This window comes from Pleurodeles waltl, chromosome 5 (assembly GCF_031143425.1).
Source record: "Pleurodeles waltl isolate 20211129_DDA chromosome 5, aPleWal1.hap1.20221129, whole genome shotgun sequence".
Taxonomy (NCBI): domain Eukaryota; kingdom Metazoa; phylum Chordata; class Amphibia; order Caudata; family Salamandridae; genus Pleurodeles; species Pleurodeles waltl.
The window spans coordinates 140,571,019-140,597,494 of record NC_090444.1 but is presented as its reverse complement, the minus strand read 5'-3'; the positions used below and the strand labels follow the sequence as shown (position 1 = coordinate 140,597,494).

Genomic DNA, 26,476 nt, shown 5'->3' with positions numbered 1-26,476 from the left:
CCACTCACAATGTAGTGTTAGAGGAGAGATTGTAATCTCAGGGATGTAAGCAACACCACAAAAAACTAAACGTGTTCTCTTATTCCTCGTGGTGTCACTCATTGAAAAACAATCCTGCCTACAACACAGGCACCCTTGCACCAAGGCCCAAGGGCACCTGCATTGGTGGCACCCAGCAGTTTGTGCACCAGCACAGGCAGAGAGCACAAGTGCTGTATAATGTTAAATACTGAGCCTTCCTGCCCTCTCCTTTTCACACAGTGCAGCAAGGTGGCTTGCTTTGTTGCACTGCATGAATATTTGTTAAATAAGCTCTAGGTTTCTGGTTCAAAAACATATTGTACACTAAACTCCTGGCTTTCTTCCAGATGAATCCAAGTGCAACTTCCAAACACCCAAATTTTGCGATAGGTCATTTTTCCAAAGCTAGCAGGAAAGGAAAAGTTCCATATCTGATCACTTAAAAGATTCCGCTGGCTTTTGGTTTTCACCAATTCAGTGATTAAGTATTACTTATAATATATCAATGATCACATGACAACAACACTTGAAACTGAATTAATCAAGCTTAGATCAAAGTTCCTACTTTGCTCATCATGTTTTGAATTCCTTTCAAACCACTAATATAATTGCAACAGGAGAGAAGGGAGAGGGAATGCACATTGCTTGATAAGTTTCTCAAATCTGGTGCTTTTTTAACAGATAAACAAACGTAGGTCAGACCCCAGAAGGTACACATTTTACATTGAGAGGACGTATAGCTATCAATCTACTTCAGTTAAATCAAGTATAGCTTTTTAGAGTATTTATTATATTAAATGTGTAGTAAGAAGTGTTCCTTTCCTATTAAACTTTAGGATTGGCCCCAGGTTCTCACTCATTCAGCAAGAGTGGAACTGCGATTGAGAAGAGAGACAGATAAAGGGAGAAAGAGTGCTTTGTCAGTGGCAAAGGGCCAGATGACCCAAATATCCACTGCTAAAGTCACCTCAGCTAGAGAACCAAAAGCGATCTGGGCCTCCCCTCAAGCATGCTACTTTAGGATCCCTATGCAGCTTTTGAAGTGATTGATCGATCCATCTCAATTGATCGTGTTGTGGAAATTAACAATTATGGCCCAATTGTGGAGTGGTTAAGACCTTTTTCAAGCTATGCCTAAGGGTTTGACCCTCTGACCTATTCTGTTTATATCTACATGCAGACACTGGGGTCCTTTGACTTTAGGGCATTCTCATTACCCTATGGCGCCCAGTTTTCAGTGAGGATTGGTAGAAAGGCACCCCACAACATCAGCCGCTTCAGAAACTGTCTCATCACTGTTCAGAAGTGGGAGACACACAACGTCTTAAAACTCCTGATGATTGGATTCGCTCAGACTCTTGACAAAGGGCATTTAATGACTTCAACTGTCTCTGTAAAATGCTTGGCATCTGTTTTTATAGGATCTTTGCTTTTGAGGTGTACATCCAGAGATGAAGGACATTCTGGGGCATATTTATCAAGCAATTGAATTGCCTGGATTAATTGCATAAAAACTGCTGCAGCCACTCTCAACTGCTAAGTTAGATTTATCAAGCCATGCGAGGCCACCTTGCGTGGCCCTGAGTGGCTTGGCAAATCTAGAGTAACACAATGCAGGGCAAATTGCTGCATTGCATTACTCTGCCCAAAGGACGTGTTCCATGGGTGCAGCATTGGTGTTTGCATTTAAGTGACAGATACAAAGATTTTGGTATCAAATTAATTGTTATAATAAATCCCACCATTTCCAGTTGTTGGATTTAATATAACTTGTTCAGGTAAAAAGTTTTAAACTTTACCTAACAAGTTGCCAACTTCAGCCCTGCATTGTGTTTGCTGCTGTGCTCTGATTGGCCAGCCTCTGGCAGCCTGGCAAGGCTGCCTTGATGAGGTGTGAAGTGGCCTGGCTTCACACAAAGAGATGTGCCTGTGGGAAGGGATCTCCCCTCAGCAGATGGTGAGGCAGGAAGGGTGAGGGCTGCAAAACTGGTCTTCAAAGGCAGAGAAGGACATTTGGAGCAACCCAGCAACACCCCCACATCCTGCAACCCCAGACAACTAGGTGCCCCCTTGATTAGATTAGGAGAGGGCAGGAGAGGCGTGTGTTTATGATTTTTAGCCACCCCAGTGGGTGGGCTCAGCCAGATGTAACCTCCAAAAATAATTTTCAGCCATGATGGATTTTTGAGGAATGTTGCCTCCTGGGATTTATTTTTGCCACACTTCCCAGGAAGTGGTCATCACAAGGGTAAGGACCCTGCACCTGATTGGAGGATCAGTACCCCCCTGTTTTTCACCCAGAAGCAAGGATAAAACTGGCAGACCTGCATCCACACCTCAGATCCCCATCAGATTCCAACAAGGAAGAATCAAAGGAGAAGAAGGACTGCCCTGCTGGACCCCTGGCCTGCACCTGGAACCTGCACTCTGAAGGACTGCACCAGCTGTACACTTGGGCTTCACCACAAGAAGGACTTTGCCTGGCTTCAGCTGGTTCAAGGAGGGACTCCCTGTTTGCTACAGGTGAAAAATTGCTAACCAGAGTCCCCTGCACCAACTCCTGAAGAAATCAACCAGCTGACCACTGGCCAGTGGCCAAAAAGGAGTTTGCGCCAGGTGCATTCTGGGAGTTGTAGTCCACACCCCCAAAGATCATCTCAGAGCTTCTGGACCCTTGGGGTGAGCTGTGGACCAAAAAAGAACCTTAAAGGAACATCTGGGAGAAGTTCCAGAAGTTTGGAGAACTTTTGAAAAAAAGCTTCATAGAGGGACCGACCTACCGCGGCAACTCTAGCCGGCTTGCCTCAACCGTGACCCGGCCTGATTTGCAGGTTCGTCCCGGTGAAGAAAATCTCCAAAAAAGAGACTAAGACCGAACGTACAAAGTTGACCGGGACCTCTCAGCCAGCGTATCCGAGGAGGGCTCCAACGACGTCAGATCAAGATCCAGGTTTACCCCCATCGAAGGATTTTCAGCTCGAAAAAACAACTAAGTCCGAAGGTAAAAATCTCCACCGAGGATTCCCGCGACGCGTACTCGGAGAAGGGTTCTAGGAGGTCGGATTGGACTGGCAGTTTCGTCCCGCTGATGAAAATCTTCAGAAAAACGACTAAGTGCGAAGGTAAACTTTTGACTGAGGCCTTCCGCGGCCTGTAGCCGAGCCGGGCTCCATCGCGGTCGGCCTTAAATTTTGACTTTGCCCCAGTCGAGGTGCAGCCAGGTGACCCGATTGGCGCTTTTTGTTTCTAGGCGCTAAAAAACAATAATTCTTAAAAAATTCATATCTCCGGTTCCCCTTATCCAATTGTATTCGGTTTTGTGTCATTTTAAAGATAACAATAAAATAAATTTTTCTAAAGTGGTTATGGATTTTTAAACTGTTTCTGTGTTTTATTTAATTACTATTTTGTGATATTTGAATGTTTACACTCTGTCTCCTAAGTTAGGCCTTGTCGCTCGTTGCCAAGCTACCAGGGGTTGAGCTGGGTTTAATTTACTGAGACCCAACTGGACCTAAGTGGAGGTTAGTGGCCTATTGCTAAGTGTAGGTACCTACCTGCCCTTACCAGTAACCCATTTTCCAACATACATCATCTCATTCATTCCTTCCTGAGTTTGCTGACAGGCTCTCTGCCTATTGCAAGTGGTCTGTGTTTCAAGAATTCTCATTGTGGAAGGAGGGTTTTTACAGCTAAGGCCCTAAACCCTAAATCAGGCTTTCGCTATATCTGCACCTTCTTGATTACGATCCTTCCAGAAGTACCTTAAAAACTAATTTAATTTGCTACTCTGCTTGTGTCATCCATCTCTTCTGCTCTCCTGGTGGTCTATTTGTTCTGTAGAATTGTTTTTATTCCAGTTCTCATGCCAGGATGCCTTTGGGGAACATGTTTGCTCTATAAATCAATCAATAAAACAATCAATCAATTAATAAATTAATAAATAAGTCAGGATCAACCTAAATTATGATCACTGCCTTACATCTACTCAAAGCGCTGGGTGAAATAAATTGATATTTATTAACTGATAGATTCCTCACATAGTGCTCATTTAGAAGTGTGAGAATAGCTTTGTTTCTGATAGAAGAATCTCGCCATCTCCTTCACTGAAAATCACTTAGTGGCAGGCCAACATGTGTGGAACACCAACTGAATGGAATTGGCACTCCTGGACTATTTTAGGGAGGAGCCTCTAATGTTTGTTTCCATCTGACCATGGAACTCCACCACAGAAGAAAATAAAACAATGACCCTGATGTCCCCAGAGAAAACTTCCAGATTATCAGGGATATTGAGTTTTGTTTATAGTAAACAAATACCGGCTGTGAGGATTTGCTTTGGAAAGTAAATTTAATGCTGAGTGGCTCGACATGACACAGTGACTTGGTCATCATTTAACATATTTGCTGAAACAGGCGTAAAGAGGCTTAATTTTTCTGTGCAGAGCTCTATTCCCAACCTGCGGAGTCTCTGCACTTGTAAATTTACTAATACACTGCAGTTTTGTGAATACTGAAAGAGAGTAAACTTACACAAGCGTGTAGGTTTACCTTTAGGAATCAGGCACATATTGTACACATTACCCCATCTGAACATACCGTTCCACTGAGATCGCTGCAGCAGTTTTTGTTCAATGAATCCAACTATAATTGTTGAATCTGCCTAAATGACTTAAATTAAAAGCTCCACCCACACTCTACTCCTTACAATAACAGAAAAATGAGCCCGTTCCTGTGTCATTTAAGTACTTTATGGATCGAGTAATTCCACAATGCTTTGTACTCTGTATTTTCAGAAAATGATCAAATAGAGACTGTCATAAATGTCACTCTCCCTCTATCTTAACTTCTTCTAAGATGAACCTTCTCTGGCCCCTCTAGAATCAACACAGTATCCAAGTACTTCTAGGCACATCTGTTGTCCCAACTGAGAGGGTTTGCTCCTCTGGTCTGTGAGATCCTCAGCATTCAAATGTGCTAAGTGGCTTAGGTTTCTTGTGACAAATGGCTGCCAAAAAGATAGGAACCGTTTGCAGGAATATCTTTGTTTAAGGGAAGTGTTGATTAGTAATTATTATGGAGTGGCTGAGGTGTGAAATAAACTATCTTGTGCACCAGAACGGCTAAACTATATGAGAAGCATTAAAAGCTGACCATTGGTGGAAACCCCTGGTGCAATATATACTAAGAAAATCTACATTCACTAATTGTTTTTATTGCCCTTTCTTAGTTGAGGATTAATTTTCTAGCTATCGCCTAAGAGACAGAACAAATGTATCCACTATGGGAATATGTGTGTAACCTCATAAATATTCATTGATGAAATGTGTATGATTGAGTAGACAATAAACATCTGTTATTCAGTGCAGATATCCCCTACCACAGTTTATAATTACATATGAAATAAAGTGTTACTGTTAAGGAATGGATGCTGGAGGGTCTCTCAAGGTTCCTTCTTGATTGTCTAAGGAAAGGATGACTCCTTTCAGAAGCCTCAGCACCATCCTGCACTTAGTATGCATGTGAAAGGTGTCAAGATTCTCCTTGAGAGGGTCCCCGTTAGGATGAAAAAGATGCACAGGGCAGCAAAAACCTCCACGGCAATCTGGGCAGTTCTTAAATGAAGATGATCAATATTACATGAGTTAAAAGCATCTAGAATCAGGGTTGAGAATGAGTACGTGCTTTTCTGAGTAAATAAATGCAACACAACTTGTCCAGCACTCCTGGAGCCTAATATATGGAACTCCCATTTGCAAAACAATTGGCTTGTAATTGTGCACTGACTTTTTGTGACTGGAAAGGAATTTTGCCAACTGACCTATGTACCAATAAGTTGCTTCAGGTTTGTACTGGGCCACAATCTGATCTGCTTCATCAATATTTATGAGATAGTTTGCAAATTGTGACTCTCTGCAATTGCATGCCATCATAGGGATGGTGGCCTGCAGCGGTCAGCACTTCACCATGTTGGTAATCACAATTTAAGTAAAGTAAACTTTTTTTTTCCTTACAAGAAACGATGTTCCATTTAACAGTAATAGTTTTGGTATGTTTTGAGGCCGGCCTTGTCAATAAAAAATGGATTTTATATTACACTTTAACGCCTAAAAATGCATTTTAAACATTGTTGCACTGTACCTTAAATAAGTTCAGATAGTTCCATAAGCGATGAAACTGCTTCACATCAAGGCTTCCACTCATGTTATACTGTGTATATGTTAAGGATTTTATGTACTTTGAAAACTTTGGCAGGCAGAGTGAATAACATGGCATCTTTGTGTGTTACTGACAATTCTGTCTCACAGAGAAAAGCGTCAATAGAAAACAGAAGTGGGGAAAAATGTGTTAAAGCAGCCTAATCAATGCAGTTTTCTCCAGAGCATTTATTAAAACACAATCACCCCATACAGTATGGGGGGCGCTGAGCGCGTGAGGAAGCTGTGCACTACCTTGATTCAATAAGCATCATCAATTCACTTCAGCTGCGCTTCTGCACTGCAGCCCCCGGCGCTCTTTACCTCTGGTTTTGCACGGGTGTGGATTTGCATGCCGTAAAAACTGCCTGCTGATTTCAGACCCAGAAATTTCAGGTCCTTAAAAACTGGACCACTCTGAGTTGATCAGAACGGTATCACCTGGGTTAACACATAATGGACTTCTCTGTGCTCAATTGAACCTTCCACAAGTGAATACTATGCAACAAATAAAAAATATTGCAAATATATGAAACCATATAATCAGTATTTACGTGAGGGAATGCTTGTGTAAAAAAATAAACTTATATCCCATATGCCCATTATTATTATAATTATCAGTGACATCAGTAAATAGCAAATATATGCAAGATACCCATTATGCATTATTGCAGGATATCTTTCATTTCAACTCACACAGATATCTTTGATGAGTAAAAATGGATGTTTTAGGAAATTACCTCGGAAGTTGTCAAATTTAACAAAGTTTCCATGCCCTTATAACTCGCCCCTTAATTGACATCACCCCACGCATTATATAATGCTCCAATAGATATATTTACATTAACAACTTAACTAGCTGATATCTTCTATGGAACAATAGTTTGTCCACTGGTCCCATCTAAGCCTCCTCTTGTTGGGCAAAGTCCATGGAATTTAAATAGTGATAGCACCATTTTTTTATTATCTACTCAAGATTTCAGGCCTCTTTATTAACAGATGTCTCCTGTCACCAATAGATACTGACAGGTGCAACTAGACCTGCACTCCGGGTGGGGGAGGGTGAGAATTAACAGGTCAACCGATGGAGGCAGGGCTAACACTTCAAGCAACGGGGTGGAGATATACTTGGAGCCTAAACAAGAAAATAGTGATAAACTGTACATTTCGAATGTATTAATAAACTCTGCTAGAGTTATAACAAAGTGTGTTCATTTGACAATATGTCTAGGCAATTGACAGAGATCTTTAAAAAGGGGAACGGGCAAGACAAGCAAAAAGCAGCTTCTATAAATTTCAGTCAACAATTTAGAACCAGTTTTGCTCAGGTAATTCAAGACGATGACCCTTTTTGACAATCCTTCGAAAAGATTCTTCCGTGAGAGCACATTAAATATTTTCATTTTAATCTTCTGAAAGATGCTCGTGTTTGACTGTTGATCAAAGACACCTTTTGGTCTGCTCTTCTGCACATTGCAACATATGCATGTTTGAAACTGCACACATGTCATGGAACATTGAGGTTGATGGGTTACTTGATGTGTGACTGGCAAGTCTTGGGTTTGACTCCTAGTGTCTCTTCCATTACTCCTGAGACTGAATAAGTAAGTTCCAATTAGTTGACAATGTTACCACATGCTAATTACTCTGCCAGCAATCTGCACTATCCTAAATAAAAAGAATGAATTCTGTAGCACTACATATTGAGCAGTTGTCTTATAAGATGACTGAGATCCATCCATGAGGTAAATCATCAGCCCTAATTAACTGACAAAAAAAGGCAGTTACCTTGAAATCACTTTGCAACAAATAGAGTTTTTGAATACAAAGGACACATGTGTCCCTTCAAGAGCTAATACACATAGAAAGTCAGGGGTGATGTGTAATGTTCTCCAACAGAAACAGAAAAAGTGCCACTTATTAGCCTATGTTATAGTAACAAAAAGTATGCTTTCAATTTTGTTCAGAAACATCAGCACATAAAGTGTGAAATGCACTAAGATATTGATGTTGTTTTTAATTCCTGCAGATACAATATGCATTATAAAATGTAACATGTGTTACAAAGTTCTCCAAACTTTCTTTGAAAACAATGTCCATATTCTTCAAAGTGGTTGTCCGTAAAAGTCTTTACCATTTATAGTAATCAGCCTGGCCCGTGTACGGAAACTGGTAACTCTATTATTGCCTGTCTTGTTTCTCGCTTTTGGCCCATTCAAGGTGGGCCAAAAGCGAGAAACAAGGCAGGCAATAATACAGTTACCAGTTTTTCTTTGTAACACCGGAGTGAGTAGTGCACAAAGTAGCTTTAACAATCAATGCCTTTGCATTGGTAACATATCATATCCAATATCAGAGTTATGTTTATTTTGACAACCCCAGGCTTAGTTTGGCAGCAGAAGAAGGTTTCACAAGCATTTTGCTTCCAAACTACATTAGTTCAAAGAGGCAAGAAATAACAGTGCTAAGCCTGCACATGGGGAGTACTGGTATACTGCCTCTACATAGATACCTTCCTGGACACAAACATACAGGGCATATTTTTAAGGAAAGTCTACATCAGTCTTACAATGCACCCCGAGAAACTGATCATAAAGATGCTTGTGTTAGTGGAATCGGTGTGCTGCTGGTTAGACATAAATTATATATTGAGGCTTCACATAGCTGAGCTATCTGTCAAGTCTACCGATTAGTCAGGCGCCAGACACCTGAGCTGTCCCTCCGATAAGAGTATTCCATCTCCAAAGGACAAGATCCACATTTCTGCTTGATTTCTTCTAATAATTGCCACCAGCTGTTTTTTTAGATCCTTGAGGCACCAACTAAATATATTGGAACCCTAGATATCCAAGATATGCTGGAATCTTGCATTCTATCTCTTTTTGATGAAGGTAAAGTGTAATGAATTACTCTCCTGTGTATTTATAGATGTGGAGGGATGTGATAACTAGACCTTTAAATGCTGTTGATCTATCCCCACTCACTGGGGATAGATGCTGGTGCACATTATATTACCTTACTGATTGCTGTTTAATTCGAGGTGTTGAATAATACAATTAATATATACACAGTGTATTTCTCCTTTTGGGATGACAACCTTGATGTAAATAAGTCCCACTAGATTTTTTTGTTCCCTTAGTTGATCTATCCCCAGGCACTTTACGTAGCACACCATAGCCCCAAATACAGGTTGCAATGTACCAGGGGGATGTAAACTCCTCATCAGTGATTATTGGCACCGGACAGTTAAAACCCACCTGTATCATGCATTTACTAGTTAAACCCCACTGAATTACTCTGAGGACCCAGATTTACCTGGTGGTATTGCACATAGTAGCCCGTGTTCCATTAGTTTTAATGCACACATTTACCACCTGCTTCCACCAGGTGGTAAAAGTGTGCAGGGTGCTGTGTTAAAAGTATGCAGGGGGCATTTTAAGGCAAGTGGTGGACTGAGGGGTTGAGAAGAGTAAAGTAAGGAGTGGAGAATGTTGGTTGACTGGGGAGCACATAATGCTCCCCCATGCCTTGTCTGAGGTTTGGAAAGGGATCATGTAAAGGGTCCTGGCTAAAATGTGTACTTTTCTGACAGTCATTTTAACTGCTGGATTTTCTGGTCTGTAAACCTGGGGTCATTGTTCCTGCATCTAGCAAATCTGGATGCAGAAACACTGGACATTTTATAATTGTGTGGAGAACAGGGTTCCACGTGGGAATTCCACTCCGCACAGTTTCCAACTAGGGGTCATGCCTTTTATGGGTATCTTGTAGGTGAGCTGAATAGGATGTGAGAGGGCAACACTATGTGGTATGAAAAGCATTGAAAAATAAATAAAGCCTCTTCTACCAGTTTTGGATGACCTCAGTGGTTGAAGTAAGCAGGATCTATTGATAATGACTATCACAATCTTTTTTCATTTTTACAATAACAGTTTTCATACTTTGTTTTAAAAAAACAACTATTCCTGCTCTGCTTCATACTCACATTGTTATTTGTTTGGGAGGGATCTCAGCCAAAACTAGACTTTACATGCATGCAATGACCATGAGTCTGCAACTCCCTCATAGAAGTAGATGCTACTTGGTCCATTATTGCTTGCAGCTGGTGCATTTTATTCTCAAACCTGAACTACTTCCTACCATGTTGTTGTTTTATACACATAAAACACTTACTATACATCAGTTTGATCTGAACACCAAAGGCACCTGGCTACTTCTGGCATAATGATTGCTATAAAGATTTGTGGTACAGATACACTAGAAAGTATTGGAGCCGAAAGGGGATTGTTCAACTAGTTCTATGGTTTTCAGAATGAAACACTTTCTGAGATCTTGTTATGGAATTTGTTTTAGATGGAATCTGCGTTTGGCCATTCCATTTGCCATCCCACTATCTTACAAAATGACCAGGCATGACCCTATAGCCCTACCTCTCTTGCAGAATCAATTCCAGCTCCGGGTATTTACATTTATTAGGGGTGTGATCTCGGGTCTCTATGGTCTAGTGATTGACTACACATTCTCACAGTCAACCAAAGAGGCTGTTGGATTTTGCCAGACGTTTTTCAGCCCAGACTACCCTAATAAGAACTGGTATGCGTCCCTTACTATTCATGATTGAGTCCTCAGTGAGAAAAAACTAAAGGTTCCATACATTAAAGTGCTTCATAGCACGTAAATGTGTGTGAGTGGGCATTGGATTCTTGAGGCATCAGAAGGATGGGATGTTTCTTCATTCGGTTTGGTAATGGTATAGTCAGCCAGCTTGCAACCTGGTGCCTATGCTTTGTGAAAGGACTAAGCTCCAATGTTTCTAGTCTGACGTATGGCTGCATCTATCTGTCCCCACTTAGACATTTTAGGCATTTTGCATGACATGACCAATGTAAAGTGCCTCTTCATCCATGAATATCGATGATCAGTGGCATAGCTGGTGATAGTCAAAATCTGTGTTCTCTGACACTGGTGAGTGGCAGCTGAACCCATGCTGGAGGAGCAGCTGACTGATATATTCCCAGTAGCTTCCTGCAAAAAAGTTGTGTATACAGTTAACAATCAGGTGACAACAGAGTCCAATATTTAGCCCCGATTCATATCTAATCACTAGGTCCATGGAACTGAAGACAGGCTACAGTATGCACCATTGTGATTTTCTTTGTTGTTTCTATTGTAATATATTGGACATTGACACCCTGTCTCTCCCATAGTGAGAATTGCAAACTTAGGTTCCATCACCTTGGCGGAATGATTACTCCCTGTCACTTACGTCCTATGTAGCCTTTCCACTATATTAAGAGTTACACTGTTTGCCAGGACACTACTTTCCTCTCAGAAGTGAGTTACACATGATCTGCCGCAATAACCTTGCTTATAACTTTGTTGGCTTATCCTGAACTCACGTTGAGAACTCAGACTTTACACATTGGGCTGCTTATTTGCTTGTAGAGTCTTACTTTAAAATCATTTGTATGATATAATAAGATCTCATTGAAAATATCTGGCCAGATGTATCAAACATTTTTGTGATGGGCCGTTTGAGATCTCAAAAATGCGTTTTGGTATGTAACAAGTCCAAATGCGATTCGATATCTTGTTGCCGAATCGCAAATTGGATTTGAGACCACATACCGATTCGGTATTAGGAAAGGGTGTGGCAAGGGCGCCCCTTCCTAATACAGATACGCAGAGGTATGTATGATTGATTTGTGACCGTGAATGCGGTCGCAAAACAATCGCAGTTACCACCTCCTTCAAGTAGGTGGTAACCCATTCGCAAAAGGGAAGGGGTCCCTAAAGGACCTCTTCCCCTTTGTGAATGCATGCAAAAAAGTTTTTTAAGAGCAGGCAGTGGTCCCACGGACCACTGCCGACTCTTAAAAAATGAAAAGAAAACTTTTAATTTTTAATTTTTAAATGCATCCAGTTTTCCTTTAAGGAAAACGGGCTAAAAAAAAAAAAGATTGCTTTACTGAAAAACAATCACAGACATAGTGGTCTGCTGAGCCCAGCAGGCCACATCCCTGTGATTGTAGCCATTCACAGTGGCTCGCAAATTGCGACCTACCTCATGAATATTAATGACATAGGTCAATTTGCAAGCCCTTGTGCATCGCGGTATGAAACTCCTGGAGTTTCATGCATTACAATAGTGATTACTTAATTGCGATTCGCTAAAAATCCCAATTAGGTAATCGCTATTGTAAAAAATGAATCATCTGGCCCATCATTTTTTCTTTGCTGAATTTCCTAATGTATAGGTCTTGGCTCTATACCCCGGATACCATGTTTTTCTACTTCAGAGGTTTGCTGTTTGATGTAAAATCCCTTTAAAAAATTGTTGTTGCCAGAAAGAAAGAGAACCAAGATCTCTATGTAGCTATTGTGGGGTGCTGTTCACATCCCGGGGGATCAACCTGAGATGCCATCCAATACTGCCAGTTACAGTTCAAGTGAAAGGAATGTAGTAAAGGAGAAAACAAGGCCTATTTTAGAGGAAAGGAGACATAGGCCCTCATTCCAACCCTGGCGGTCATGGACCGCCAGGGTGGAGGGACACGGAAGCACCGCCAACAGGCTGGCGGTGCTTCAATGCCCATTCTGACCGCGGCGGTAAAGCCGCGGTCAGAAAAGGGGATCCGGCGGTTTCCCGCCGGAATACCCATGCATGGGCTGAATCTCCATGGAGATTCCGACCCCCTTCCCGCCATCCTGTTTCTGGTGGTTTTTACCGCCAGGAACAGGATGGCGGGAACGGGTGTTGTGGGGCCTCTGGGGGCCCCTGCACTGCCCATGCCACTGGCATGGGCAGTGCAGGGGCCCCCTAACAGGGCCCCATAAAGATTTTCACTGTCTGCATTGCAGACAGTGAAAATCACGACGGGTGCAACTGCACCCGTCGCACCCCTGCAACTCCGCCGGCTCCATTCGGAGCCGGCTTCATTGTTGCAGGGCCTTTCCCGCTGGGCCGGCGGGCGCTCTTTTGGCGGTCGCCCGCCGGCCCAGCGGGAAAGCCAGAATGGCCTCTGCGGTCTTTTGACCGCGGAGCGCTGACCGCCATAGTACTGGAACCAACAGTGACAAACCTGACCATATTTGAGGCAAAGAAATTGGGAATTCTGTAGGGGTTAAAACGGCTGTTGAGGAGTCAAGTTAAGGTGCGAAGAGCAGATTGCTATTGCGGAGAACCCTGATAAAACAAGTCCTGATCCCATGCCCCTAGGTAACCTGTGGGTAGCCAACACACTTTATTAACCAGAGAATTTGGGGAAAGGAGCTTTGGAAAGAGAATGGTCCCTTGTTCCTATCTTCCCCATAGGTAACATATTCCTTTCCTCCACTCCGATGTTTGTTGTACCTACCACCAACCCTAATACTGATCGACTTAGGGATGGTGCTTTGTAAACAAAATTATATAAACGTATAGGTGATTAAAATGGGAGAATTTTCGACTATGAAGAGTACCAAATATGTGTCCCATTTTTCATTTTCCATTTGGATAATTGTTTTGTATTTCCTACCGCACAATATACATGGGTGAAACATCCTGGAGCAGAAAGGCAAAGGCGCAAGCTGCAGTGCTGTGCTCTTCCACATTCACCAGTTGGTGCCAGAGATAGCAGGCATGGAAGTGCCAGAATTTGGTGTTCCTGGAGAATGGAAGTCTATAAACAACCATGCTGATGCTAGGGGTCAGAAGGCAGGGTACAGCATGGTAACAGGCAACTTTGTGTGAGTTTAGTGCAGACTGGGGTCGTTTTGAACAGAGGTGTCTACTGAAATCGCCACTTCTTTCTGATAGTCTCAGGGCTTCAAATGAGAGCTGGGTGGATGGCTACCAAGTAACAATAATCATAGGGTCCCCTCACAATTGCCCCAAAGGGATCCAAGGCATCTTTAAAACTACAAATATATATGTGCTTACTAGCAAACTGTATTTTAGGAAAAGATATGCAGTTATATGCCTTTAAGCTAAGAACCTGTGAAGATATTGTGACCAGACTATCATCCTTTATCAAACTGCACCCATTCCATTTCATTTGTAATCTCCAATAAACTAGTGTGTGTGTCTAAGTGTGTCTTTGTGTCCCTGTGTGTGTCTGAATGTGTTTTTGTGTCCCTGGGTGTGCGTGTGTGTGTGTGAGAGAGATAGAGAGAGAGAGGAAGAGAGAGATGTTATAAGCCTACCTGTCTTTCTTCTGGCACCTGTCCCGTCACTTGGTACTATACTTCTCATATATTATGTGTTAGAAAGTCACCCTTTTAGCATGTTCACCCCACTGTTTCTTACTGATACTGATGCTAATTGACCCTGACTGGGACCAGGGCCAGTACTCTGAATAAAAGGTATATGGTCAAATGGCACAATGTGATGATTCCAATTGGCAATGACAGACCTTGTTAGTCCCCAGAAGATAATAGGGCAAGGGAGATTCAAACTACCTATACCTCCCTACTATATAATAGAGCCGGAAGGTTTAGAGGCCCAGTAGATTTCCTGCACTCCAGTAAGCATTGCTACAACTAATCCTTTTGGGTTCCGGAGTAATGTGCTACTCGCAGACTGTCTTTAAAATGTAAAAGGTATGCAAATTTGACTTTGGAATAAAAGGTAATTCCAAAGTAACATCTACCTTATTTGTACATATAAGTCACCCTAAGGTCTCCCATAGGTGCCACAGGGCCGGGTGTGTGACCTGGTGAGAGATAGGCTATAAAGGAAATGTTTTATAAGCCTAAATATTGCTAGGACAAATATAAAAATGCAATAAAAGGAGTCAAATGAATGGTAATGAAAAATGCAACAATTTGCAAATGTTGACTTTATCATTACTTATACAGAAAATATGTTGTGAGACTTTCTTTACTGTAAGGCAAATTCCAGCCAGCTAGTGGCCTCTCCTGATTGGTCAGCCCTTGATTAGGTGATAAGTGGCCTGCAGTGAGCAGAGGTTATATGATGGTGGAGGTGGGCAGATGATGAAGCCAGGCCAGGAAGGGGGCTGGGTGAATCAAGCTGAGTCTTCAAAAGGATACCAATCAGAAAGGAATGCAGCCAGACATGCCCTCTCACTCCTGTACCCCACAGATAGATGGTGGGCTTAGGAAAGGAATTTTCAGATGTCCAGAGGGGGAGTTAATGGAAATGAGCTACACCAGGAGTGGTATAGCCAGATCTCACTCCTCTAGAGAAAAATCATCCATCTTGGAATGTTAAAGTGGCGTGCTTTATGGGACAAGAAGCTGCCACACTATGGAGGAAGTTGTCATACTTCTGGGATGCACCCTGCAGCTCATTGGACAAGGATGCCCACTGACTGTCCCCCAAGATGATTGAATACAAGTGGGTGATCTGCATTAAAATTCAGATCTGCTGCCTGAAACCACAAGAAGAAGAAGGACTGCCCTGCTGAAACTCTGGTTTGCAACCCAGAGGCCTGCACACTTGAGGCCTCTGCCAGGTGCACACTGGAACCACAGCCCAGAGGACTTAGCCTTGCTTCCAAAATGACTCAGGAGTGGACTCCCTGAAGCAACAGGTTGAAAGAGCTTCCCTGCACCAACTTCCACAAAAGTCCCCAGTCTGGAGTGCATCCAGTGGACTTGCAAGGATTTGGCCATGTGGTAATTGTAGTTTCAACGTCAAAAGGAGCAACTCAGAGATTCTGGAACCTTGGATTGGGGTTGTGGATCACTTTCTTGCATCAAGAAACACTTCTGGAAGTAAATGTAAAAGTGTTACATTGTGGAAGGCTGGAACTCTTAACTGTGTCCTGGTCCAGTGCAACCTTCCTTTTGAGCGCTATTTGCTTCTAAGAACTAGTTTTATTTTATATATTTTTAATCTTTAAAAATTCATATCACTGGTTCCCTATATTGAATTGCTGCCATTTTGGTGTAATTTTAAAGATAAAAATATTTACTATTTTTATACATGGATGTGGGATTTTTATTGTGTGTTGTATCTAACGTACTTACTGTATTGGTGTTTTTAAATGATTACATACCTGTCTCCTGAGTTAAGTCTGACTGCTCATTGCCAAGCTACCAGCGGTTGAGCCAGGGTCTATTTTGTGGGACCTTTACTGGAAACAACCCTGTGTTGGGGGTGTATTGCTGGTGGTAGGTGTTTACTTTCCCCCACCAATATCCAGCCTCCAACATGATGATGCTACTTGAGGTCTACTGTCAAATAGTTATTTTCCATAGGGGGCATGTTATTTATGACACTAACTGAAGAAAAAAGTAAATTATTGAAAAAAAACTAAAACGTAGAACTTTCCAAGCTACCTTTTTGAAACGATGCAAAACCAGGAAAGAAGCATTCACATTTCATTACGCTGAATTTGTTTAAAATCTTGTTCCATTATTAAAGAAAACCTGTGAAAAGGCAAAAGATATTTACTGCATAAACTTTGTATTGAAGGATACATCTATTACTGCTAGAATTCCCCTGCTTGCATCCAGGCTGAATCCTCCTCCTCTGAGAGAAGCAGGATCATCTGTAGCACAAAAAGTAGATGTTAAGCACTGTTCACTTTCCTCTAGAAAATCCATACATTCAGTTTTCTGTTTGTCACATAAGACACAAATTATATTCTGAGGCATCAAAGCACTATGAACACTTACTGTTAAGTTACAATTGCTGGGCAACCATTGATCCCCAGTCTGCAAGGGGGTCAGGGAGGCTAGTAACTACAAATTGAAGACTCAAACTTGATACCTAGTGGTAGGCAATCTTGATGTGCGTCTAACGAATGGGGCAGAGGAAAAATACTACTGATGTAACATACAAGTGTTGGTTATAGGCTTTCTACATTGCGGAGACACACATCCAGAATATCGATTCATAAATGTTGTGCTATCATAGTATCATTGCATGACTACCAAATTACTAAACTTAACTCCACATATTTCTATCTTAACTTTATTTCTGTCTTCAGAGTATGTAGCTGCAGAGTTAAGTATAGTAAATCTATACTTTTCTATATGAAATTGCCATCAAGATTTTTTGGTAGTTGAAGTTTTGTCAATTAAATATTGGTAGCTAGACATTTTTGTGCATGATATTCTGACATACAACTCATTGCAGACATCTGTAAAATGTGCTGAATACCCACAATCAGTTAATTTTGTGGGTATTCTATAACATTTTGATAGTTCATTTCCACCATGAAATACTCAGCATTCTGTCCACTTAAGGACAGAGTAAATTAATTTTCACAGTGTAAAAGGGAGGGACCACAATAAAAACTGTTAGATATGTAGTGCTAATGATTTTTACACAGGAAAGCAGTTTGCCCCAAGAAGAAACAATGCAAATTAGCAAATAAAAAGCTTCTTAGGCATTACATTTGACCTTTTCCAAAATATACATTTAATACTGTTCCAAATCATCATTTGATTACTCCTGCGAAGTTGTGACAGTACAGCTTTTCGGCATTAATATTGGAATTCCATGAGAATTCCAGGAAAGTTGAAGTAGAAAGCAGGGATTTTATTTAGTTTGTGAACCAGCCCACATATGACACCCAAACCAAGACACTTAGAATAAGATTTAGTAAAATCAGTCTTACCCTTGATGATTTTGTCATTAAGGATTCTTTGTAATTGCCATGCATTTACTCTTAAGGACTGTTGAAAAAAGGAAAGCAAGAATAAATATTTACTTGAGTCTCTGATTTCAATGTTGAGCAAAGTTAAAATAAACACTATAAGTATGTGGACTGTTAATTGGTGTGGATGGGTGTCCACCACATGGAATAAGCCCACAAATCTTAGGTAAAACACAGTTTCAGTATCTTAAACCTGGGATAAACCCTGTTTAATGTAGGAAAATATGTAAAATATTTAGCAGTCACAAACCAGTTAAGAAGTCAAAACACAACAAAATAAAAATCCCACCTGTGGTTTCAAAAAATGGAGATTACTTTGATAAGTAAAATGACACCAAAATTACAAAAAACCCATTAGGGGAATCGAAAATATGTTTTCAAACAAATTTAAAGCAAAACGCTTAGAGAAAAAGTAAAGCACCTATCAGTAGTCTCTGTATACAGTTGACGGGAACCCAAGGGTAATTTCAGGCTGACTACAATCAATCAGTATTTGTAAAGTGCAACTACTCACCCGTGAGGCGCTCACAGCCCAATGGACCTTGGGTTGAATACACCATGCCAGTTTCTCACAGTCAGATATTGTACCTTCTGACTTATGACTTGATTTGGATATAGGCGAATGAGTTACTCCATCACAACAGTGATGGATATCCATTCTGCCAATATCTTGATTTAGATATTGGTGGGCAGGATATCCATCACCGTTGTGATGGAGTAACTCATCCACCAATATCTAGATCAGGCCTTTAGTCTCTGAAATGTAAGTTGAAATACTCCAGGGGGACAGAATTGCAGACACCCCAAGTCCTCGCAAAGCCAGAATCTGGTGTCAAGGGTCAGCCAAAGTCATTTGTTTTGGTGGTTAAATCACTGTGCAGAAGAAATTAAAATTTTCCAGCTGACAAAGATCTCCTTTAGTTTGGATACTTTTTGTGCCTTCAGCAGGTCAAGATTTCTAAGTTTGGACTGAGGGGCATATTTATGTTGAAATCCTGCAGCACAGTGCTGCCAGTCACCATGCAGCACTGCGCTTCATTATAGGTAAAGGGCAGGAAGGTGCTATATTTAAACTAATAAGGAGCATTCCTGCCTTTAACCAGAACTGGTGCACAATATGCTGCCTAGCTGCCAACCCAAGCACCCTTGCACCATGCTGCAAGGGTTCCTGTGTTCTAAGCAGGATTGTGTTGTGCAGAATGCAGCACACATAGAAAGAGGAGAAAACAACACTTACGGTAAATATGGGAATGCGTCAAAATCCATGCGTGTTGTGTGGGAACACCGACACACTAACCATTGAACGCCTTTCTGGGGCAGAGTAACTTAATGCAGTGACTTGTGCTGTGGTGTGTTACTCTGGATTTATCAAGCCACTCAGGGACACGTAAAGTGGCCTTGCATGGCTTGTTAAATCACATTTAGTCGTTACATCGTGCTTGCACCTTGTTGCATGGCACGAAAGTGACACAACTACTTCATAAATAAGGCCCTTAGCCCTTTTTTACAGAGCTCAAAATCCTCTAGTGGGGCAAGCATGAAGCTTTGCCCAATGACATCCCATAGAAATCAGACACTTTTGTTGGGAAGTTCAGCTAATGCTTCAGAGGTCTTGGAAGTCCAGAAATGTTCTGAATCCCAACTTTTCAGGGTTTCTGAAGAAGCTTCTCAGGATCACTTCTAGGGCTCCCAGGACCTCATTGACATAACTTAGGGACCAGGATTCAGTCCAGCCCAGTTTCAGCTGTTACTGCTGCTGGCATCAGGCGTCATCAATGCTGAAGAAGCTGCTGGGGCTACAGAGGACTTCAGTTAAAATACTCAAGGAGAGCTGCGTCAAACAGGAGCGGAGTTGAAGACAGGCTGCGTTGCGCTCCATCAAGATGCATGGAGATGCGTTGACTTTGAAGAAGCCTGTATGTCCATGTGGCTTGAACAGGAGGCCAACTGACTGACTCTTGGTATTCCTTGGAGTCTTGGATGCACACAAGCAGGCTGGATTCAACAGGGCAGTCCATAATCAGTAATCAGGTTCGGCAGGGCAGTCCTTCTTCTTGGGAGACCACAGTTCCAGAAGTGATCTGAAGACTTGGGTCTCAGGGTCCATTATTAATACCTGTTGCCCACCTTGAAATGAGAGAAGCTTCTAGCCCCCTGCCCCCGTAGAGGTGCCTAGAATTACCTTCCCCCTCCCCTGGGCATAAAAGACTAGCGTGAAACCCTTTATGAGTGTGCTGAGGTGTCTTTGTGATGTCTAAGTGTGGTAGATGTCAGCTCCTCTGCGTGATCCTGAAACACCAATCTCCCCATTGTCTCACTGCCTGAGTGGAATACTCAAAGTCCAGATGTCAGTACACCTAGTCATGTGACCCAGGATAGAGGCTGCCGGCACCAAATTGTTGGGCCAAGAAAATACCAACTTTCTAAAAGTGTGACTTAAAATCAAATTTTTTCATTAAAGAAGGTTTTAAATTACAATTATTTAGACACCAAACACAACATTCCTACCTACCTGCTCCTAATTGAAAGGTTTCACCTATTAAATGTAATAACACGCATGCAACCTGGGCACCATCCTGGACTCAACACTTAACATGAACGGTCAAGTCAACGACGTCTCATCGTCATGCTTCCTTTGGAAGATACTCAAGTGGATCCCCACTGAGACAAGAAGGGCGATCACCACTCGCTTGATAGCAGAAAACTGGACTATGGCAACACACTCTAGGCCTGCATCATCAAGAAGCTTCAAACAAGGCTACAGAGAATCCAGAATGCAGCAGCCAGACTCATCCTGGACATCCCCCGCTACAGCCACATGTCTGCAGACCTCAGTGACCTGAACTGACTCCCGATCGACAAACGCATCACTTACAAGCTACTGACACACACCTACAAGGCACTGCACAACATCGGACCAGCCTACCTCAACCACCACCTGACCTTCTACACCCTCACCAGGCAGCTCTGATCCTCCCAACTCACCCTTGCCACCATCCCCAGAATCAGGAAGAGCAGAGCTGGAGGCAGATCCTTCTCTTACCTCCCAGCCCAGAAATGGAACACGCTCCGACTCAACCTCAGACAGGCCACCTCGCTGAAGCAGTTCAGGAAGGATCTCAAGACCTGGCTCTTCGAGTGAGCAGCACGCCAACAACAGTGCCTTGAGACCCCGCGGGTGATAAGCTGTGCTAAACAAGTGCCTGATTGATTGATTGATTGATAGGGGTTACTTATATATATATATATATACATATATATATAAAAAGGAAGGTTTAGTCCTCGCAAGAGGTATATTTTGCCAGGTCAAAATGGCAGTTTTAAACTGTACCCACAGGCTGCAATGCAGGCATGAGACATGTTTAAAAAGCTACTTAAATGGATGGCACAATAACTGCCGCAGTCAGTCGCTTTTAATTTACAGGTCCTGGATACATGTAGCATCACTTCACTAGGGATTTACAAGTTAATTAAATGTGCTAGTTGTGTGTATGCCAATTTTACCATCTTTAAGGGAGGAAGCATAATCATTTTGAAACTGGTTACAAGTGGTAAAGTATTAATCAATCAGTCAATCATTCGGGATTCATAAAGCGCACTAATCACCCATGAGGGTATCCAGGCGCTAGGTCCAGGATGCTCGGGGGCTTCAGCTAAAGAGCCAGGCCTTGAATCCCCTTCTGAATTTCCTGGAGGAAGGGAGAGGTCCTCAGGTGGATGGGGAGGCTGTTCTAGGATTATAAGGTGAGGTTGGAGAAGGAACAAACTCCACTGTTGTTGCTGCCAATGCGAGGGGTGTGAATGAGAGAGAGAGATGAAGTGTCTGTGGAAGCTCAGGCTTTGGTTGATGTACACGGGTACTTGGTTGTGAAGGGCTCTGCATGCATGTGTCAGAATTTTGAATTGGCATCTCTTGTATATGGGGAGCCAGTGGAATTTCTTCAGGTGGGTGGTGATGTGGATCCATCTGTGGAGGTCGAGGATGATTCTGGCCGCTGATTTCTGGACGATCTGAAGTCTCTTCAGGAGATATGATTTGATTCTGCGTAAAGAGCGTTGCCACAGTCCAGGCAACTGGTGGTGAGGGCTTGAGTGACGTTTTGTCTGGTGGATACAGAGAGCCATTTTAAAATCTTACGAAGCATGCAGAGGGTGTGAAAGCAGGCAGAGGAGACTGCATTGATCTGGTTCTTTATGGTAATTTTGCTGTCCAGGACGATGCAGAGGCTCTGGGATTGGTTCATGGGGGTAAGAGGGATCCCAGGTCGCAAGGCCACCAGGAGTCGCCCCACAGCGAGGCGGTGTTCCGAAAGATCAGAACTTGTGTCTTGCCTGTGTTGAGTCTGAGGCAGTTGCCTTGCATCTAGTTGGTGATGCTGGTTATGCAGAGGTGGAAGTTGGCATTTGTGGTGGAGGGGTCTTCAGAAAGTGAGAGGATGAGCTCAGTGTCGCCCCCATAGGAGATAATGTTCAGTCCATGGTTTCTGATGATGTTGGCCAGGGGGGCATGTAGATGTTGAAAAGGGCAGGGCTGAGAGATAAGCCCTGAGGGAAGTCACAGATGATGTTCTTGGGCTCTGAGGTGAAGGGAGGGAGGTGGACTCTATGAGTTCTTCCAGAGAGGGAAGATGTTATCCATTCCAGGGCGTTGTCTTGGGTGCTGATCGAATGGAGCCCCTTGATCAGGGTGTGGTGGGAGACAGTGTTGAAGGCCGCTGAGAGATCGAGGAGGATCAGGGTGGACGAGTCTCCTCTGTCCAGGAAGGTCCTAATGTTGTCCGTGGCAGCAATCAGGGTGCTTTTTTTGCTGTGGTTGGAGTGGTATCTGGACTGGGATGCATCCAGAAGGTCAGTGTTCTCAAGGTATTCCATGAGCTGTTGGTTGATGGCCTTTTCAAGGCCTTTGGCACGAAACGTGAGCAGGGAGATCAGTCGGAAATGTTTGAGTTTATTGGGGTCTGTGGAAGGTTTCTTGAGGACAGATTTGATCTTGGTGTGTTTCCAGTCATCCGGGAGGGTGGCTGAGGTGATTGACGTGTTGAAGATGTCTGTTAACTTGCTGCTCATGGTGCTGTTGCCAAGGTTGAACATGTGATGTGGTCAGGGATCCGTTGGAGATCTGGAGTGGGCGGAATGCATAATATTGTGTGTGGTGAGCTGGTTCCACATGGTGATCCTGTTGTCAGTGGGGGTGTCATGAGGTTCCTTTAGTGTCTTATGTCAGCACATTTATTTAAGCCTGGGTCTGAGGCCTATGCCCTGTCACCTAGTTACTTGCAATTGTATTCCTCATATTATTTTAGAAAAGGCTTCATTTTAGTGCCAATGTTTTATTATTTTATATCAGTTGCTCTTCCATGCATAATTGTTTTTCATTCCTCTGCACAACATCTCATCCTGTACTCACACCAAGGCTATAAACAATAGTTTACTGGGTATTGCCTGTCCAGACAGTGCAATGTCTACCTATAACAGACAAGGTGTATTATCATGTTTGGACAGTTCTTAGAACACCACCATGTTTTGTTATAATACAACAGGCTGCGTGAAAATAAGGGAGAGGGGAAATTCCAGGCAGCTTTCCATCTCACGCTGCATGTTGTTTGAAGTTTCTGCTGAAACCTTATGCTGCCTCTTTCATCTACGCGGAAGGACTGCCAGGCGGCTAACAAACCTCTTCATTACCTTTACACAGGTATGGGGATTGGGCTTCCTTCCCAGGACCAGGTGGGTGGATTATGGCTAACACTGCTATAACTCTCATGTAGAAACTTAGTAGTGTAGGAAGGGATGTTAGGACACTATTATGACAAATAACGTCAGCTCTTCCTGTGTTTCACTTTTCTTGTGGTCCTTGCAATAGTCTTGTGTTTCATCATCCTCATATTCGCAAATTATACCTTTTTACGTAGAATGCAGTTGCTTCAATAAAACATATTTTGAACCAAGAACCTGCTTCTGTTCATCTTTCATTGTATGAAACTTGTATATCTGAGAGAAAGGGGTGTAATCTGTTTCACCACGACTTCCCTGAGAAGTCTGATTGTCATGCGACAATCTGCCACAAATCACTTCCATCTCTTGGTATTGGTGAGGTACTTCTAGCTAGCCAGTAGGGTTAGGTCGACAGTTGTCACAATCTGTGAGAAAAGACTCCCTCATAATCGGTGGTGCTGCTGCCCAAAAATCCAGCAGTCTTTTTACCACAGCGAGACTCCACAACATGGCGACACCAACATTGGTCAGGCACTGGTTTTATGCATCTCCCAAGTATCTCGGTCTCATTTCATGCAAAGGCACCCTAGCTACCTTATACGAAGACGTCTGTGGCATTAAAGAATATCCTCTTCAGCTTTATAGTTAGTACCTATTTGACTCTGCAGATTGGTTAAACTTGAAATATTAAAAGGATTCCCCAATTGTTGTTTCTTTCTTTTAACAAATAAATACCATTGTAAACAATGGCAGCCCAAAACAGGGTCGTAAGTGCAGCAAATATGAGACTCCCCCCCTCACAACACACTTAAGAAATAATGGCCTCACATAGGTGAGAGGTTACATTTGTTGTTGAGGCTCATGCTGCTTATAGAACTGAAATTCTTTATTCTTGTATCACTTTTCCAGCAGCAGATGGGGACACACATACATTTCACCATTACACTCTAGCAAATGCACCCGCACATTACAGGCCATACGTACTGTTGGAAATGGCCCTTCTGCAGAGTTATCCCCAGACTTTTTGCCTTCCTCCTTCTCTTTTTCTGACCTCATTTTTGCTGGCTTTTAGACTCTGCGCACTTAACAACTGCTAATCAGTGCTAAAGTGCTTATGCTCTCTCCCTTTAAACATGATAACCTTGGATCATACCTGATTGGACTATTTAATTTACCTATAAGTCCCTAGTAATGTGCACTATAGGTGCCTAGGGCCTGTAGATTAAATGCTACTAGTGGGCCTGCAGCACTGGTTGTGCCACCCACTTACGCAGCCCCTTTACCTTATCTCAGGCCTGACATACATTGGAAGGCCTGTGTGTGCAGTTTCACTGTCACCTTGACTTGGCATTTAAAAGTACTTGCCAAGCCTAAACCTCCCCTTTCTCCACACATAAGTCACCTAATGTGTGCCCTAGGTAGCCCCTAGAGCAGGGTGCTGTGTGGGTGAAAGGTAGGACATGTACCTGTGTAGTTTACATGTCCTGGTAGTGTAAAACCCCTAAATTTGTTTTTACACTACTGTGAGGCCTGCTCCCTTCATAGGCTAACATTGGGGCTGCCCTCATACAGTATTGAAGTGGTAGCTGCTGATCTGAAAGGAGTAGGCAGGTCATATTTAGTATGGCCAGAATGGTAATACCAAATCCTGCTGACTGGTGAAGTTGGATTTAATATTGCTATTCTAGAAATGCCACTTTTAGAAAGTGCGCATTTCTTTGCACTTAAATCTTTCTGTGCCTTACAATCCACGTCTGGCTGGGCTTAGTTGACAGCTCCTTGTGCATTCACTCAGACACACCCCAAACACAGGGTACTCAGCCTCACTTGCATACATCTGCATTTTGAATGGGTCTTCCTGGGCTGGGAGGGTGGAGGGCCTGCTCTCACACAAAGGACTGCCACACCCCCTACTGGGACCCCGGCAGACAGGATTGAACTGAAAGGGGACCTGGTGCACTTCTTAGCCACTCTTTGAAGTCTCCCCCACTTCAAAGGCACATTTGGGTATAAAACAGGGCCTCTGCCCTACCTCATCAGACACTTGCTGGAGAAGAAACCTGAACCAGGAGCTGCATCCTGCTAAGAAGAACTGCCTGGCTGCTCAAAGAACTCACCTGACTGCTTTCTACAAAGGACTGCTGCCTTGCTGTTGGCCTGCTGCCTTGCTGTTGGCCTACTGCCTTGCTGAACTCTTGTCTGGCTGCAAAAGTGCTCTCCAAGGGCTTGGATAGAGCTTGCCTCCTGTTCTCTGAAGTCTCAGGACCAAAAACACTTCTCTTTTTCATTTGGACTCTTCGTGCGCTGAAAATTTCGACGCACAGTTTGCTCCGCGGCGAGAAAAACACCGCACACCGACGCTGATCGACGCGCCGCCTTCGGGACGACCGGAACTTCGACGCATGGCCTCGCAAGGACAACTCCGCCCGACTTCCAGAGGCGAAACCAACGCAATGCCTGCCGTGAGAGCGAAACTTCGATGCACAGCCCCGGGGAACGACGCGCAGCCGGAAAACAAGCAGGAGAATCCACGCACAGACCCCGGGACATCTGGTAATCCCGCAACCCACAGAAAGAGACTGTCCGCGTGCCGGAAAGCGACGCCCGACTTCCCCGCGTGAAAAATAACGATGCAAGTCTGTGTGTGCTGGGGAGAAATCGACGCACACACCATTTTTCCACATATCTCTTCTTCTGCTGCCCTTTGCGGAGATGTTATGGCATTTTATTGGCAGAAGGGATTGCCCACTAGATTTTGTCTGCGATCTCCCAATAGGGGAAGATATAATTGAGCCCTCTTTCTCGGTCCTTGTTCCTAAAAAATTAAAATGGGCTTAAGCAGTCGATTAGGCATTGGCACAAACCTTGGCACTGTATCACAACCATGTAGGATGGGATAGAGATTCCCCCACCACATAATGCTGATAAGATC

At 43.1% G+C, this 26,476-nt stretch overlaps 1 protein-coding gene across 1 annotated transcript in view; it reads right to left on the bottom strand.

Annotated features, from left to right (window-relative positions):
- LOC138297008 (calpain-13-like) overlaps positions 1-26,476 on the bottom strand; it is a 511,734-nt gene that overhangs the window by 96,339 nt on the left and 388,919 nt on the right. The window contains exons 20-22 of the mRNA XM_069236526.1: positions 17,791-17,848; positions 16,646-16,716; positions 6,162-6,230 (exon numbers count right to left, since the gene is read on the bottom strand). Of these exons, the coding sequence (XP_069092627.1) occupies positions 6,162-6,230; positions 16,646-16,716; positions 17,791-17,848 (198 nt within the window). The remainder of the gene's footprint in view (positions 1-6,161; positions 6,231-16,645; positions 16,717-17,790; positions 17,849-26,476) is intronic.